Here is a 19,441-nt window from a genome sequence, read left to right on the forward strand (position 1 = left end):
GCACTCATATTGCAGTGAAACCTAACTCTTCCACCGGATTGTAAGAATATCCATTTATCTCGTGGTATACCACAGATTCTTAAATAAATGTTTATTAAATTCACTCTACTTTCAGTTATTTATACAATTTAGATGGCTCCCACATAAATGATCTTTCCTAGTAAGAACTAGATAATACTTAATATTTCAAGAAACACTGGATCTGTAAAGGTTTACAGTCTACAAATCTATTCTTCCGGCATCCTTGCTCACCTTACAGGCAATTTCCAAGAAAAATGGGGGCTGCAAAGCTGGAGAACGCTTATCAAGGTTATTAAGGCCTTTACTTCCTATCACGTGGTACTAGCACGCCTATCCAGAAAAGTCCTGCCTGGAAACTACTTTTTCAAACAATTGGATTACCTCCATCCCTCTTCCCTGTCAGCTTTAAATAGACACCTGAAGTTTCCTAACTTAGAAGACCCTGTCCTACCTACCTTGAAATCTTAAAGTACATTTTACACCAAGATAAAGAGAACAGTCTGTCCAAAGAGCTCAAAGATCTATTACCTCCTCAAGGACTAGCATAAAAAACTCAAATCTGTAAAAATAAAAAACACTTAAAATTGTATTAGTACTGGAAAGACTGGATCTAGATGGTGAACTGAAAACCTACCATTGCCTCCTCCCCATTCCAATCACTAATAATGAGAGAGAAGATTTATATATAAAAGTGTTGTGTAGAAAAACAAAAGGGGTCTGAATGGTGGACCAGAAATTAAAAGGATAGCAGAGTGAGGCTGTTCTGAAAGAAGAAATCACAGACCGAAATGCACAGACAATAGCTATGGCAGGCAGAAAAATGGCCCCCGAAAGATGAACACATTCTAATCCACAGTACTTGTGAACATGTTACATTACATGGCAGGTTGCTAATTGGCTGATCTTAAAATAGGGAGTTTAGTCTGGATTTTCTGAGTGGGCCCAGCGTAATCATAAGGGTCCTTAAAAGTGGAAGAGTAGGTCTTCCCTGGTGGCACAGTGGTTAAGAATCCGCCTGCCAATGCAGGGGACATGGGTTCGAGCCCTGGTCTGGGAAGATCCCACATGCCGTGGAGCAACTAAGTCCGTGCGACACAACTACGGAACCTGCGCTCTAGAGCCCGTGAGCCACAACTACTGAGCCTGCGAGCCACAACTACTGAGCCCGCACACCTAGAGCCCGTGCCCTGCAACAAGAAGCCACCACAAAGAGAAGCCCACGCACCGCAATGAAGAGTAGCCCCCACTCACTGCAACTAGAGAAAGCCCGTGCGCAGCAACCAAGACCCAACGCAGCCAAAAAAAATAAAATAAAAAGTGGAAGAGGGCTTCCCTGGTGGCGCAGTGGTTGAGAGTCCGCCTGCCGATGCAGGGGACACGGGTTCGTGCCCTGATCCGGGAAGATCCCACATGCCGCGGAGCGGCTGGGCTCATGAGCCATGGCCACTGAGCCTGCGCGTCCGGAGGCTGTGCTCTGCAGCGGGAGAGGCCACAGCAGTGAGAGGCCCGCGTACCGCAAAAAAAAAAAAAAAAAAAGTGGAAGAGTAGGTGGGAGTGAGGCAACGGAGGACTCAACCCATCATGGCTGGCTTTAAGATGGACAAAGGGGCCACTAGCCAAGGAATGTGGGCAGCCTCTAGAAGCCAGAAAAAGGAAATGGATTTTCTCGTAAGGGCCTCCAGAAAGGAACATGACCCAGTTGACACCTTAATTTTAGCTCAGTGAGCTGTACATCAGACTTCTGACCTACGGATATTAAACTTGTGTTGTTTTAAACCATTCAATCTGGTAACCTGTTACAACAGCAATAGAAAACTAATAAAACAGGATTACTACAAATGGTGGGGACCAGCCCGGGGAAGCAGAAGGGAGCTCTGGCGTGACTTTCCGGTTGACTAGCTGGTACCGTGACAACCACAGCCAGGCAGTCCCCACCCCAGGCAGTGACTGTGAATATGGAAACCTGAACTTGCCGGAGGTGAGCAGAAACGCTGAGACCTAGCCACTGTCACACCTTGCCAGAACGCATGCCACCTTTATACCACAATTCCTGGAAGCCGCCAGCAGTAAACAAGTACAGGCAGGGGGAGGGGCGCGCAGTGGCAAGGAAATAAAAAGCTTACTAGTTTTACCCTATTTAAGAAGAGGATATACACATACACACATGAATTTATTCTAGGTTTTGGCAAAAAACCTAAGTTTAAATGTGAGAGTTAAAGATGTAAGGGTGAAATGGGGGTTTCCACTGCCAGCAATAGGCTGGCATACACCACACACTACAAAATACCTAGAACTGTCAACTAAAATATAAAATATTTAAAAATTTTTAAAATAAAATATAACACGTACCCTTTAAATGATTAGCTGAACCTCCTTGGGGCCACAAAGAAGAGTAGAAACCCATAGGGTTAAGCAGCCTCCTTGGTGTTCATTGAGAGGATTTTTTTTGCGAGTCTAAGTGATCAAGGGGCTTTGTTATTATTATTTTTTTAACTGAAGTGGAATTCCCATAACATAAAATCGACCACTTGAAAGTACACCATTCAGTGACATTTAGTAAGTACATTCATAATATTGTGTAACCACCACTTGTATCACGTTCCAGAATATTTTCATCACCCCGAAGACAACCCTGTGCCTGTTAAGCAGGCATATGCCCCACTTCCCCCTCCACTCAGCCCTGACAACCACTAATCTGCTTTTTGTCTCTACAGATGTACATATTCTGGACATTTCATATAAAAACAATCGTGCAAGATGTGACCTCTTGTGTCTGGCTTCTTTCACTCGGCACAGTGTTTTCAAAGCTTATCCACTTTGTAGTGTGTATCAGTTCTTCTTTCTTTTTTATGGCCGAGTAAAATTCCCTTGTATGTATAATATGACATTTTGTTTATCTATTCAAAACGCTTTGTAATGAGATAGAGGTAATGGTTGCACAACATTGTGAACAGACTACCACTGAACTGTACAATTTAAAATGGTTAATTGTGTTATGTGAGTTACATCTCAATTTTAAAAAAAAATGTAATCCTCACAACAACCATATGAGGTAAGTACTATTATTCTCTCCATTTTATAGATGAGGAAAAAGATACTAAGAGGTTTTGCAACTTTTCTCAAGTCATACACTTTGCGGGTGGCAGAATCAGTATTTGAACGTAGTCCGTCTGGCTCCAGAGTCCATACTTAACAAGCGTTGTAATTAAAACTTAAAAATGTACTAATATAGAACTAAAAATTAGCTTTAAAATAAAGGCAATATAGTAATATGGGACCTACTTTATGTGTCAAAAAAAATTTTTTTTTATGGACTAGACTGGAAACCCAGCAGAGAGCCTGGCATAGCATAAGCCCTGAACTTGTTAATAAATGTATGACTGTGTCCACCTACAAATAAACTTAGTATCTATGAGAAAGTGTATTGCAAATGCTAAAGGTAAATTTAGAACATAGCTATTCTGTACATTGGGGATTTGCTATATTTGTCTCCTGACCAAGCAAACACACAGACAGATGACTATTTTCGTAAGCAGCTGTTACCTGAAGGAAAATATTTATTATATATGCAAGTCTTATGCCAAGCTATACAATCATATGAGTTTTCAGAATTTGAATTAAATTCCTCTTTTCATAAATACTCAGTGTTGCTTTTTTTCTCTAGGACTGCCTGTTTACTTATATAAAATTAGAAGGCAAAAACTAGTAAGAAGGTGACTACAAGGTAAAATACTGTTGTGCCAGAGAGGCATACCAATCAACCCATTATTTTGAGTCCCACAGAATTCTAACCATCTGAGTGGGAGTTCTATTGCTGACAACAATTACAATTTAAAAGACTCTATTTTCAGAGAAACAACCTTCTTGTATCTCACCAAAATCAAACATTTTTAGTCACAACATTCTACCATCCCCTCCTGGCATTTAACCATTTGGTGCTGGGAAAGCAAATGAATTCCTACACCGCACTGGCACCTGGAGCTGGAAAAGCCTTCAGAGATAACCTAGCAGTGCAGACCCTTCCCCTGTGAACTGAGAAGTCTTGGACAGGGTTGTTAAGAGGTCTGCCTAAAGCCAGAGTGGCAGAGGCGGAGTTAGAACCTAGCTCTCTTCAACTCCAAGTTCTACTGTTCACTGTTCTACCTAAGTTCTCAACCTTTTTGCAATCAAGATATAAGTGACTTTTCATTTTTCTCTTCTAATTGTAAAAGTATACACAATACAAACACACACACACACACACAATCCGGGAAATTCTTAACAGGGACTATACAAGGAGAGGAAGGAATGAAAGGTGGCTTCCATTTCTCTTGTGATGCATCTCTGTATAATTATTATTTGTAAACAATAAGTACGTGTTAGTTTTAGTTTTGAAATTAACCATTTTAAATTGTACAGTTCAGTTTAGTTTTGAAAGTTCTTTTTCAAACTTGATTTAAATGCTACTCATTTCCTTCGAGGTACTTTAGCTGTATCTGACAAGTTTCTTTCTTTACAACTCAGTGGTTTTTCATATACTCACAAAGTTGCACAACATTCACCACTACCAACTCCAGAACATCCGTTGCGGAGCACAGGCTCCGGACGCGCAGGCTCAGCGGCCATGGCCCACGGGCCCAGCCGCTCCACGGCATGTGGGATCTTCCCGGACCGGGGCACGAACCCGTGTCCCCTGCATCGGCAGGCGGAGTCTCAACCACTGCGCCACCAGGGAAGCCCCTCCAGAACATTTTTATCACCTTAAAAGAAAATCCATACCCATTAGCAGTCACTCTCCATTCTCTTCCTCCCACACCCTGGCAACCACTAATCTATTTTCTGTCTCTATTTTGCCTCTTCTGCACATTTCATGTAAATGGAACCAAATAACACATGATCTTTTGTGGCTGGCTTCTTTCAAGGCTCATCCACGGGGACTTCCCTAGTGGTCCAGTGACTAAGACTCCATGCTCCTAATGCAGGGGGCCCAGGTTTGATCCCTGATCAGGGACCTATATCCCACATTCCACAACTAAGAGCCCACATGCCTCAACTAAGGATCCCAACGAAGATCCCACATGTCTCAACTAAGACCCAGTGCAGCCAAATAAATAAATAAATATCTAAATACAAAAAACAAAAAAACTCATCCATGTTATCAAATCAGAACTTCGTTCTATATTATGGTTGAAAAATATTCTATTATATGGATATATCACATTTTGTTTATCCACTCATCTGTTGATGGATTTGGGTTGTTTCCACTCTTCGGCTTTATGAAAAATGCTGCTACGAACATTCCTGTAACAAGTTTTTATATGGATGTCTTCAATTCTCTAGGAGTGGAATTGCTTGGTCTTATGGTTCTCTGTTTGACATTTTGAGGAACTACCAAACTGTTTTCCACAGTGACTACATAATTTTATATTCCCACCAGCAAAACAAGGTTTCAAATTTCTCCATATCCTTTCAATACTTGTCATACCTGTGCTTTTTGATTATAGCCACCCTAGTGGGTGTGAAATAGCATCTCATTGTGGTTATGATTTGCAGTTCTCTGATAACTAATGCCATCCAGCATTTTTTCATGTGTTTATTGGCCACTCATATAACTTCACAGGAGAAACGTCTATTCATATCCCTTGTGCATTTTTTAATTGGGCTATTTGCCTTTCTATTATTGAGTTGTAAGCAGTCTTTACATATTCTGGATACCAGACGCTGTATCAGATAAATGACTTACAAATGTATTCTCCATTCTGTTGTCTTCACTTTCTTGATAGTATCTGAAGCACAAAAAGTTTTAATTTTGATCAAGTCCAATTTACATTATTTTTTTTATTACTTGTGCTTTTGGCATTATATCTAAGAAACCACTGCCTAATTCAAGGTCGTAAAGATTTATGCCAATGTTTTCATCTAAGAGTTTTGTAGTTTTAGTTCTTACATTTAGGTCTGTGGTTCATTTTGAGTAAATTTTTGTGTATGATGTGAAGTAGGGGTCCAACTTCATTTTGTTGCATGTGGATGTCCAGTTGTCCCTGCACAATTTATTGGAGACTGTTCTTTCCCCATTGATGTTCCTTGGCATCCTTGAACACAAATTTGTAGGTTTATTTTTTGGACTCTCAATTCTGTTGTTGATCTACCTGTCTATCCTTATGCCAGTACCAGTCTCTTGATTACTGTAGCTCTGTACTAAGTTTTGAAATTGGGAAGTATGAGTCCTCCAACTTTTTTTTTCAAGATTTTTTTGGCTATGCTGGATCCCTTGCATTTTCATATATACTTCAGGACCATCTTATCAATTTCTGCAAAAAAGCAAATTGGTATTTTGATAGGGAGTACACTGAATCTGTAGATCCTTTTAGGGAGTATTGCCATCTTAACAATCTTGGCCTCCAATCCACTTATTCAGAGGGTGCCTTCCCACTTACTTAGGTATTTTAATTTTTTTCAGTGATGACTTATTTTCAGTATAGCTACAAGTTGTAGTATGCACCATCTGCGCTATCACTCAGTTTTAAATGCATTCTTATTTCCATTATGATTTCTTCTTCTTTAACCCATAGATCATTCAGTAATGTGTTTAATGCTCAAACATATGTTTTATATATATATGTATATATATATATATTTATATTCTAAAGTTACCTTGTTACTGGTTGCTAGCTTAATTGCACTGTGCTTCAAGCATTCTGTACTGTTTCAAAACTTTTTCAAAATTTAAGTTTTGCTTTACAGCCCAGTAAATCGTCAGTTTTCATAACTTTTCCATGTTTGGCTTGAAAATAATGTGTATTTTGCAGTTGTTGGGTACAATGTTCTGTATGTATCTATTAGGTCGTTTGTTAAATACATATTCAATCTTCTATATTTTTTCCCTCCTTTCTTGTTCTATCAATTACTGAAGGATATATTAAAATCTACCACTTCGATGACGGGTTGGAGATTTCCTCTTAAAGTTTTATTAATTTTTGCTTTAAAGATATTGAGACTATATTATTAGATGAACACAAACTTAAAACTGCTTTATTTTCCTGACATACTGAGCCTTTTTCTCTATGATGTCATTCTCTTGATCTCTAGTAGTGACATTACTGTAAAGTCTATTTTGTCTGATGTTAACAGTTTTGGCTTAGTATTTGTCTAGCATGTCTTTTCTCACATTTTTACTTTCACACTTTCTGTATCCTTTTCTTTTAGACATATCTTTTATAAATAGCATTTTTCCCTTTTGAAAACCAATCTAGCACAATTTCTTTTAACTGAAACACTTAGTTCATTAACATTTATTTGGATTTATAGTTGTCATCTTTTTTATAGCCATGCCATGTGGCTTGTGGGATCTTAGTTCCCCGATCAGGGATCAAACCCAGGCCACAGCAGTGAAAGCTCAGTGTCCTAACCACTGGACTACCAGGGAATTCCCAGTTGTCATCTTATTTTGTGCTATGTGTCATACATGCTCTATGTTGCTTTTTCTGCCCTTTACTGCTTTCTTATTTGACTAGAGTTTCCAATAAATTTTAAGTTATAGTTTCTAATTCTTTTACAAGCTATCTAGTAATTACAACATATATTCCTAACTTATCAATTCTAAAAATATTCATTAGGTTTAGAATTTCTCCAAGTGAGGATCTTGCTAGTGGCAAACTGCTTTTGATGATCTGAAAATGTCTCTATTTCGTGTATGTTTTTAAACTTTTCACTGGACATAGCATTCTAGGTAGGAAGTCATTTTCTCTCGGCAAAATGTAGAAAACATTCCAGTTTCCTGACTACAATCATTGCAAGTGAGAATCAGGTTTCAGCTAAATTATCCTTTAGCTCACTAATTCTACCTTCAGCTGTGTCTAATATGGTATAAAAACGCTTGAATTTGAACCCATCACTCAGCTTCAACAATGATCAATTCATAGCTATGCATTAAATATTTTAATTTTAAATGTTTATTTGATCAAAGCAGAGCATGCATATACTTTAAAAAGTCATGTAATATAAACGACAAAATAAGTAGTTCCTGCCCATTTTATACAATCTTCCTCCCCAGAGGAAAGTATTTTCTTTTAGCTGTATCGTTTGTAATTTACACATCTCCATATAACTTTAAAATATCCTGGTATCTTTTGATTAATCAATTTTAGACATTATTCACCTTCTATTACGGAGGGTAAGAATTTAGCTCTCATATTTCCCTCTGCTTCTTCTGCCAGCCCTCTAAGAGTTTTGATTTTTGCTTAAATCAATATTTAGTGTTCCCATGACTATCACACAATCAATTTTTAAATTTCAATTATTTTACTTTCTATTTCTAAATATTCTACGTGGTTAATTTTCAAATCTGCTTGGCCAATGTTAGTTTCTTGTTCTTTGCACATATTTTCTAGCCTTTTAATTTTTATACAGACTAAATAGCTTTTTAGATTGTGACTGAGAAGTCCATTTTCTGATTGTTGCTCCTGTCTACTGTACTTGTTCACATTGCCTTCTCTGTTAGTTTGGTTAGTTTGGGTTGAGCTGCTCATTTCCCTTAAAATTTTATTTTGGGGCTTTTTTTTAGACCTGATAAAGGTAAGTACCTCTGGAAAGGATTTCTGCCAGGCACTCTGGGGACCCACCAACCTGGAATCGCTCTAAGTTACTCACTTTAGGTTTTCCAATCAAATAGTGAGAATTCAGGCTGCAACCTAAGGGAGGACCTGTGGCTTCAAAATGTCAGTGGTGATTTCCTCTCTCAAATTAGTGCCAAGGTTGGAGCCACCCGATTTTCCTGGGGAGGAGTAAGTTTATTTCCCATTTACCTTTATAGCGCATTCCTTTGGGATTTCAGGTTTATTCGGTGATCCCCTACTGGACTTATCTTGGACAGAATGGACTCTTTCTTTTCTTCCCTGTATCTCTGTAAGCTATAAATCTAAAGCTTGTGTCTACCTGGCTAAGCAATTCCTACAGGGCAAAGACTGCTCTCCGTGACTCTGGGTCCTGACCTCACTCATTCTCTAGTTCTAAAAGTTCCTTACCTTCCTGTCACCTTATTAATGCTTTTAAGAAGTAACTGTTTTGGGCTTCCCTGGTGGCGTAGTAGTTGAGAATCTGCCTGCTAATGCAGGGGACACGGGTTCGAGCCCTGGTCTGGGAAGATCCCACATGCCGCGGAGCAACTAAGCCCATGAGCCACAACTATGGAGCCTGCGTGTCTGGAGCCTGTGCTCCGCAACAAGAGAAGCTGCGATGGTGAGAGCCCGCGCACTGCGATCAAGAGTGGCCCCTGCTTGCCACAACTAGAGGAAGCCCTCGCACAGAAACGAAGACCCAACACAGCCAAAAATAAATAAATTAATTAATTAAGAAAAAATAAGTACCTGTTTTTTAAAAAATATTTTATACAGATTTTTTTAAATTATAAAGGAAAGTTTTCAGGAGAAAGTTTGATAAGCTCCTTAGAAACAGGAATCCCATTTTAGGTATTTTACAATGGACTGTTGCTAGTCTTAGCAAATAAATATTTAAAAATATTTGTGAGTGTGTTTATTCCTTTGCTATTTATTCTATTTTGTTCTTATTTCATAAGATTGTATACGGGCAGGTTGGTGACATATTCACATTTTGAATCTATTACCCCACAGCATCTACCACCTCTCTTCTATGTTCCTTGGATATTTAACAAGTGAACTAAGAAATTTATTCTTAACTTAATCACCCTGCCTCCAAAAATTTATAAAATTTTGTAGTGAAACAAATAGTAAACAAAAGCAAATCAGAACAAACATAAAATAGCTACCATTTCACCTGGACGTGAAAATTAGGAAAATGACAAAATCAGGGAGAAAAAAACCCCAGAAATCTTAAATTAGGCCCTTTGTACACAAGTGTCTGATTAAAAGACACACCAAAGGCCTTTTAGGGAGCCATCCAAGTAACCTTAAAAGCTTTCAACCTGAAAGACCAGAGCACAAATACAAACACTGCTTTACCAAAGTACATCTGACTTAAAATACTAAGGCCTTGAATCACTTTGAGTGGTGGCTAGGAAAACGGAGAAGGGATATCTACCAGAAGAACTAAAAAAGAACTATAAAAGAAAGAATCAGGGGCTTCACTGGTGGTCCAATGGCTAGGACTCCATGCTCCCAATGCAGGGGGCCCAGATTCGATCCCTGGTCAAGGAGCTCGATCCTACTTGTCAGAACTAAAAGATCCCGCATGCCACAACTAAAAGATCCTGCACCAGCAACGAAGATCCCGAGAGCTGCAACTACGACCCAGCGCAGCCAAATAAATATGCAGTCAATAAATATCCAGTCCACCTTTTAATCTGGCTGACACAGACACACGTGGTGTTGAACTGAAGCACCCAACACCACAAAGTCAGAAGGAAACAGTAGGGCAAACTTGGTCAAGGCTTGGTTCTGTGAGCGTGTGCCATCTTATGGGAATGACAGACAGGGACACACATAAATATAGAAGCAGAGTATCACGCCCTTTAAGTACGAACAATGATGGCCTACTAACCAAATTCAACCATTCCCAAAATGCTACTTCACCCTTGAAGGATGAAAAATAATCCAAAAAAATGCAATGCTAGTTCCAAAGTCAATTTCCAGAGGAGTCCAGAAATGGTGGTTGAGTCACAGGAGCACAAATGAAATCAGTGTACAGCATCTCCTGATGGAGTATATGGCATTACTGGACAGAAGATTATTTTTAAAAGAAATCAACTAAAATACACGGTCAGTGGTAGATCTGGAGCTAATGAAATTCCAAAGATGAAAGCCACTTATTGTGGCTTTCACATTCAAAAATGTTATTCACCTAATCAGAGTTAATGTAAGTCTTTCCCCTGATACAACAAACAAGCTAACTCTCATACCCATTCAAAGATACACAAATTAAACAAAAGGCTTAATAGATAACACACCTGAGTGCCCAACGGAAAAAGCATGGGCCCTGGAATAAAATAAACTGGGGTTCTGGTCCCAGCTACAGTACATACTGTACAATAAATTACTTCAAATCTCCATGCCTCAATCTTCCCATTTGTAATTTGGAGACCAATAAAAAATGTGGAGGTTGCTGTGAGAAGTGAGAATTAACTTATGGAAAGACCCAGCATCATTCCAAGTACACAGTTGGCATTCAACAAATGTTGCTTCCTATATATCCTTTTTACAGCATTTTTTAGCAGTGGGGCTCAATATTAATCAGGGTCCTAAAATTAGCAACGGTTACTTACACTCCTTCCAAAAGAGCAACTGTCATTTAGTAAAAAATAAAGGGACTTCCCTGGTGGCACAGTGGTTAAGAATCCACCTGCCAATGCACGGGACACGGGTTCGAGCCCTGGTCCGGGTAGATTCCCACATGCTGCGGAGCAACTAAGCCCGTGTGCCACAACTAATGAGCCTGCGCTCTAGAGCCTGTGAGCCACAACTACTGAGCCTGCGCTCTAGAGCCCGCGAGCCACAACTACTGAGCACGTGTGTCACAACTACTGAAGCCCACGCACCTAGAGCCCGTGCTCCACAACAAGAGAAGCCACCACAGTGAGAAGCCCGCACACCGCAACAAAGAGTAGCCTCCGCTCGTCACAACTGGAGAAAGCCTATGCGCAGCAACGAAGACCCAATGCAGCCAAAAATAAATAAATAAATAAATTATTTTTTAAAAAAGAATAACTGCTCTTTCAGAAGGAGCTTCAAGAAGGTAGGAGGGTCAACAGTGTAAAATACTACAAAGAAGTCGAATCAAATAAGAATGGAAAAAGAGTCAGCAGACTAAGTCAGCAGAAAGTCAGTGATGGCCTATGGAAGAGCACTTCCAGCAATCAGAGTAGGATGAGGAGGAGAGGCAGGAAGTACAGATAGTCATTAAATAAACTTAGCATAAAGGGAAGGAGAATGAGCGGCACCTAAGAAGGCAGTGTGTAGACCCGATTGGTATGGTTTTATTACAGGTCAGGGCTGAAGGGAAAAACAATGGAAAAAGATTAAAGCTATAGGAAAGAAGTGAAAATGAATGGAGCAAAGTCCCAAAAGATAACTGTGGGTAGTGTAAGTTGGGCGGGGGGGAGGGGGGGGCCGAATCAAGATAGCAGAGACCAGCCACATCTGTTTTTCCTGAGATCAGCACAATGTAGGAAATACTGGGTACAATTGCAGTTGATTCTGTAATAGAAAAAACAGAAACGTTAGAAAGCTCATCCCAAGTAGCCTCTATTTTATCTAGAGCAAAAGCCGAGATCATCTGTTACAAGTGAATGGATACAGTTGACTATACAAGATGAGAGAAAATTTCAATTCCACTGAATTTCTAAAATTGGGTACAAATACTGTATTTTCAAGAATATCTCTGAGGGGCTTCCCTGGTGGCACAGTGGTTGAGAGTCTGCCTGCCGATGCAGGGGACACGGGTTCGTGCCCCGGTTCGGGAAGATCCCACATGCCACGGAGCGGCTGGGCCTGTGAGCCATGGCCACTGAACCTGCGTGTCCGGAGCCTGTGCTCCGCAACGGGAGAGGCCACAACAGTGAGAGGCCCGGGTACCGCAAAAAAAAAAAAAAAAAAATCTCTGAAAAAGAAACGAATAATTATGGCCTTACTACACTATTACAGGTATTGTAATAGGTACTCCACAAGTGTTACCACATTTGCTTCTCAAGAGAACCCAGTAAGTAAAGTGTTATTGCTTTCATTTTATAGCTCAGAAAACTCAGGTTCAGAAAGAAAACATAAATGACCCAAGATGACACAGATAGTTATGTCTTACTCCAAATCCCTTTTTCAGCTATTCTACCATATTTGTTCCTTTAAAAAGATTAAGTCATATAAATACCATATGAGAGCTCTTATATGTGGAATCTAAAATATGGCACAAATGAACTTATCTACAAAACAGAAACAGACTCACAAACACAGAGAACAGATTTGTGGTTGCCAAGGGGGAGCAGGGAAGGGAAAGGGATGGGCTGGGAATTTGGGGTTGGTAGATGCAAACTATTACATTTAGAATGGATAAACTACAAGGTCCTACTGTATAGCACAGCAAACTATATGCAGTCTCCTGGGATAGACCATAATGGAAAGGAATATTTCAAAAAGAACGTCTCTATGTGTATAACTGAGTCACTCTGCTGTACAGCAGAGATTGGCACAGCATTGTAAACCAACTCTACTTCAATAAAAAAAATTAAGGCATAGACTACTCAGGCACAAAGCAAATTAAAGTTAGAAAAATAATTCCAATCAAGACTACATAAGAACCTTTAAGATGAAAAGAACTGAACTGAAATGACCCTATTAGCTAAAAAGTTTACTGGGGTGAGGGGGGGAGATGAACAGGCAGAGCACAGAGGATTTTTAGGACAGTGAAAATAGTCCATATAATAATGTAATTGTGGATACATGTCATTATAAAATTTATCCAAACCCACAGAATGTACAATACCAAGAATGAATCCCAATATAAAGTATGGACTTTGGGTGATTATGATGTTCCAATGTAGGTTCATCATTTGTAACAAACGTACCACTCTGGTGGGGGATACTGATAAGGAGGGAGGCTGTGCATTGGCCGGAGAGGGGTGCTGGGGGTGCCCAGAGGATACACGGGAAATCTCGGTACCTTCCTCTCAATTTTGCTGTGAACCTAAAATTGCTCTAAAAAACTAAGTCTTGAAAAAAAGTTTATCAAGATATCAAGATATATTTTGGATGATGAGTAGTGAGGCAAAGAAGTCCTAAAGATTAAAAGCTATATAAGAATTCAATCATAATTTAGTGGAAGCCTAAATGAAATAAAACAGCAAGGAAGTAAAGACAATGAAGACTTTTTCTAATTACCTCCTTTTAAGGTTTCTAAACCAAAGTAATACAACGCCCTCAGATGTATACTAACCTAAGTTAATTCTATGAGAATCTGACTAGATTCAAACTATGGGTCTGGATGAGCCAGCTGTGGAAAAGAAAACCCTTCCAAAAAGAACTTAACATTTAAATTGTTAGATATGTGGTTTAAAGTGCTCCTGATGAACAATTAATGTCCAAATGCCTCCAGTTTGATTATACATGTATATATGTAATATTTAATGTCACTTTTTTCTGAAAATCTAAAGATATTCAGGGGCTAGTTTTGAATTAAACAAAGGGATGGGGAAAAGAGACAAGAAGTATGAAGGAACAGGCAGCTAGGCATAGCAACAGAAGAGTAGCAGAGAAGGAGACCTGGGTTCTTGCCCCAGGCCTATGACCAAATAACTTACTGGTAATCTTGGCAAAAACACTTAACATACCTGTTTCCATTTTCTTGTCTCTGTATGAGAATAAAGATACTTGTCTAAGAGCCTCGGAAACAACCCTATGAAGTGAGTACTATTATCTTCCCCAGTTTATAGATGAGGAAACTGAGGCAAGAGAGATTGAGAGACATGCCCAAGGTCACACATGTGATAAGTGGCAAAGCTGGGATTTGAACTCAGGCAGTCTGGTTTCAGAGGACATACTTTTAACCACTTGTTATACTGCCTACCTATCAAAGTTGTTAACAGATGTGAGAAGATAGGGAATTCTATAAGTACTAAATATTATTATTAAATCTAATATTAAATTAACTAACTCAAACAAGTTAGGATGCATAGAAAATTAGAAAACATAGTTGTGGACAAAAATATTAATGGCTTTCACTTATTGGGCCCCTATTATGTGTCAGATAGTATAAAAGCTGTTTTAATTAAGTTATTTTATTAATATTCACAGAACCCTGTGAGGTTGTTGGCATTTAACAAATTAGAATCAGAGTTAACTAAACTGAATCTGAAAATTTAGGTTTTTGTTTCTAATCTATAAATCAATGAGTAACATTAGGAAAGTCACTTAACCAAGCAATCCCATAGTTTCTTCATAATGGGGTGCTGGGAGGTCACATTAACATCTATACTAAATATTTACCACAGTGAAAAGCTAGAAACAACGCAAATGTCCATAAATTATGGGATACCCATATGATAGAATATTTTATACTAAAAAGCCAATGATTTTTCAAGTCTTTTTAACAACATGATATAGTGGATATCTGATGTTTTGGGCCACACAGCAACATTCCCTTTTCCTGATTTTCTTTACCTCTTCCCACTGTGCACAGTCTTCGTAATATGTCAACCTTGGGGGCTTCCCATTATCTTCACAGGGGCAGCTCACCACTTCTTCCTAGGTACCACCAGGGGTCTTATCCACACCACCACTATACACCTAAGAAGAGCTTTCTGAGGACAGGGACTTTTCCACTTATAGCCTTTATATCCAGAAGGCCTTGTACAGAAAATCAACAAGTTCTACTTGGTTTCTGCTTCTAAAAGGCAGGTAGTGAGTCTATATGGTAGAAAGTCCACTGTAATGTTAAGTGTATGAGTATGAGCTACAGAGTCAGATAGTTGGGCCTAATTTTCTCTTTTGATACCAACTGGAGAAAAGTGCTCTGAATAAGCCTTCTTACACAGTTCTAAGCAGAGGTATGTCTGGGATTTGAGTCACAGCACAATAATAGGTAGAGTGGAAGGAGAAAGAACTCTTTCATATTTCTGTATGACTTGAATTTTTTAATGGTCAGCATTTATTCAATGAAATGTAATTCTTTTAAAACAAATTATGCAATTAAAATTTAAAAAACAATTTAAAAATAAACAATAGGGAAAAAAGAAGACCCCTGAAAGTTACTGATTAATAATTATCATTACAATTCCAAAGTCTGTTTTGGCATCTAAACCCCCTAGACAATTCCAACCAATCTCACTTTTCAAATTCTAGACTAATAAAATCTCTTTTAATTACAAATGTACACTTCTACAAATAAAATCTATCTTTGGAAGCTAATCTGAGAACCAAACATATAAAATTATAAACCTAATTATACTCAAAATTTTGAGAAGTATTTACATGCGAGGCCATTAACTGTATCAGACAATAGTCATCAACTGGAGATAAAGCATTCTCCTGAAACAGCACAATTCTGATTTTCAAATACTTGAGATTATCTGCACTTATACCAAAGTGAAGCATAAAACACTCAAAATCACTAATCTGTTTATTTTAATTTTTAAAGTGTGTGTGTGTTTGTGTGTGTGTGCACACATAACACCACACTTGGGGTGAGAAAGTGTAGAACCTGGAAAGAAGTGAATAAGCAAACATGAAACATGTCAACTCAAAAAGGTTGTAGGGGCTTCCCTGGTGGCGCAGTGGTTGAGAGTCCGCCTGCCGATGCAGGGGACACGGGTTCGTGCCCCGGTCCGGGAAGATCCCACATGCCGCAGAGCGGCTGGGCCCGTGAGCCATGGCCGCTGGGCCTGCGCGTCCGGAGCCTGTGCTCCGCAACGGGAGAGGCCACAACAGTGAGAGGCCCGCGTACCGCAAATAAAAAAAAAAAGGTTGTAAATCAACATCTTAAACAATGACCCAACAATCTTTTGGGGAGAAGCCACAACTAATTACTCCAGGCAACTCTGGAGTTTATACCAAATCCTGACGTTTATGCCAGGATTCCGACCCAGGCTGTCTAGCTCAAGTCAGGCATTCAAATGCTTTTAACTACTATGCTCTCCTGGATCATCTCAAAGCTTTGGTTGAACATCATGGCAAAGGCATTTAATTAAACATGAGCCATTCATTACCACAGTACTATACCATTAAAAGCAATGCCATTTTTCTCGTCAAATGTCTCATCAAATGTAGTGACATTTTGTGGTGAAATTGTTTTCCTTTGGTAGCAACCAGAAGAAAGCAGGGTCCATGTTGTGTGGTGTATCCTTAACTCAAAAATTTGCAAAAAGAGTTTGAGAACCACTCTTTGGCATGAAAATTCAAAAGAATAACAAAACACAATGCAATTTCTCATTTAGACATGTGCCAGGAACAGTACTGCCCCGAGGGAAGCAAGAGAAAAAAAATTATTTTTACAAAAGTATATCTATTAGATAATCTAACATAGCTTATGGGAGAAAGAAAAACCACTGCAAATTCAGGGTGCATAATTTCAAGCAGAACTTTTAACAAGAGAAAAATAGGCAACAGGAGAGAAAAAAAATAGAAATGTCTTTGCAGGTTAAATAGAGATAGTATCACCTCTACCCCCAATCACTGTCTATAGCAGGGCTCAGAAAACTAAGACCAAGGGCCAACTTGATGCACTGACTGGTTTCATAAATAAGATTTTATTGGAACACAGCTCTGCCCATTCATTTACTTATTGTCAATGGCTGCTTTCAAACTATCATGGCAGGGTTGAACAGCTTCACCAGAGACGATACACCTATATATTTACCATCTGCCTCCTTAAAGAAAAAGTTTGCCAACACTTATTTTCTTTCATAAAACTTAAAACTATCTAAAATTATTTATTTTTTGATTTACTCAATTATTGTCCGACTTCCCCATTGGAATGCAAACTTCATGAAGAAAAAGACTTTGTTCTCCACTATACTTCAGCATCTAGAACAGTGCATGGCACGTAAAATGCACTCAGTAAAGATGTTGAATGAATGGCATTTATTGAGAGAAAGGAGGACAAACATTTCCCATCTTCCCATTTTCTCTTTGTTGCACTATTCTCCCCCCTAATACACCAAAACAAGTCCTCTCAATTAACCACTGGATTTATCATGTTGATAAATCTAATGGTTAATTCTCAGTCCTCATCTTATCTGACTCACCAGCAGCACCTGACCTAGTTGGTCTACACCCTTCTCCATGCGACTCTCAGAACACCACATTCTCTTAGTTTTCATCCTACCCTAGTGGCCCTTCCTTAGTCTCCTTTGCTGGTGCTCTCATTTCCCCAACCTCTTAATGTTGGCATGTTTCAAGGCTAAGTCTTTGAGACTTTTCTCTCAGTCCACACTCATTTCTTTGTTAGCTCATCTAGTCTCATGACTATTCTTAGGCATTTCAAACTTAACTAGTCAAAATCCAAAACCATTCTCATCTTTCCCCCAAAAGCTGCTCCTTTACAGTCTTCACCATCTCAGTAAATGGGAATATCATCCTTCCAGTTGCTCAAGACCCAAACTCTTGGGAGTCAACCAACTCGCATCGTGTTACACCCAACATCCAATCTACCATCAAACCCTGGTGGCTCTATCTCAAAATATATTCCAGGTTCATGATCACTTCTCACAACCTCACTGCTACCATCTTAGTCCCTTGACAGTTTCCCTGCTTCCACCCTTGCTCCCGTACAGTCTACTCTCAACAGAGCAGCCAGGGTGATCACGTTTAAAATGTACATCTGCAAGTTGGTGCATGCTCAAAAGAACTTGCTCTAATAGCTAGTTAGCTGTCTTTCACACTCAGAGTTAAAATTCTTACACAATTTGGTCTCCTGAAACCATTTTGCCTCTTTGTTCCCTCCACGCCAGACACACAGGCCTCCAATGCCTATCCTAGAGCATATCAAACAAGCTTCCATTTCAGCGCCTTTACACTGGCTGAAGGCTTGATCTAACTGAATGAACCAGGACTCCTGAATCAGGCACTTCCATGAACTATTGTGTCATCTAATTCACGTAACAACTCTGTGAGGTAGGTGTCAATACCCCCACTTTACAGATTAGGAAAGTGAGGTTTACAGGCCACCCATCTAACAAGTGACAAGTTGGGGTTCAACTCCCATTAGCCTACACAGAACATGAGCTCTCAGTGCACTTTTGGGGGCCTAGGAGAAGAGGACTCAGTCAGTGATATTCCTCTGAAGTCCCAGTGACTCCACGTGCGTGTTGACAGCTAGAGAAGGATGTGAGAAAGGGCAGGCAGAAAGACAGGACGAGAACCACAGAGGAAGTTACTCAAACCAAGAGTGGAAAGTTTCAAGGAAAAGGGAGTGGTGTCAAATGGAAGCGAGAAATCCAGAAGCCCAAGCACCAAGCACATTCCTCACAGTAAACCACATATGTGGTAGACAGCGACTCTGATCTTGATTTAATTTAAAAAAAAAAGTATCTTCTCCTGCCAATGATATTGGCCAGAGATATCCCTGCTAGGTACTGCCACTTGTCTGCAGCAAGTGTGTGAAAATAGGCTGTAGTTAAGAATGTGATTCAGCAACACAGCTTCACACCTAGGTTTTCCTCTGGCCCAGTCAGACAAAGTTTGGGCGTGCGGTGGGGTGGGTTTAGGGCGACGACTGCCCTTTAAATTTCAGAAGGCAAAGAAAACGGCAATGATCTTCTTCCTGACTCCCTGTGGCGGTGTGGGATCACCGCTGCCTACATCCCAGATATTCCGTAAGAGGTCAAAGCGGTAGCCAGGGGCAGAGGGTGAGTGTCGGGCCTCGCCCCAAATTCTTCCAGCAACATTTCGCCTATGCTTCATTCCTCTATGTCCCAGTCACGATACGATCTGCTTCTCATCCCCACCCCCCAGCCATATCCCGGTCTGGCCCCAGAAAAGCCCCA

The 19,441-nt window shown here is 39.7% G+C and overlaps 1 protein-coding gene across 6 annotated transcripts in view; it reads right to left on the bottom strand.

Annotated features, from left to right (window-relative positions):
- SLC25A17 (solute carrier family 25 member 17) overlaps positions 1–19,441 on the bottom strand; it is a 50,136-nt gene that overhangs the window by 25,326 nt on the left and 5,369 nt on the right. The window contains exons 1-2 of one of the 6 annotated variants that reach the window (XM_089921356.1): positions 4,544–19,427; positions 2,371–2,475 (exon numbers count right to left, since the gene is read on the bottom strand). The exons of 2 other annotated variants lie outside the window; for them this stretch is intronic. In XM_089921356.1, the coding sequence (XP_089777482.1) occupies positions 2,371–2,425 (55 nt within the window). In that variant the 5' untranslated portion in view covers positions 2,426–2,475; positions 4,544–19,427. Of the gene's footprint in view, positions 1–2,370; positions 19,428–19,441 lie in introns of those variants that run through there. 3 more of the 6 variants (XM_089921355.1, XM_089921357.1, XM_022596470.3) reach the window with 3 other exon arrangements.

Source organism: Delphinapterus leucas, chromosome 11 (assembly GCF_059928025.1).
Source record: "Delphinapterus leucas isolate spDelLeu-1000000601 "Yukka" chromosome 11, BTC_Dleu_Yukka2, whole genome shotgun sequence".
Lineage (NCBI taxonomy): Eukaryota > Metazoa > Chordata > Mammalia > Artiodactyla > Monodontidae > Delphinapterus > Delphinapterus leucas.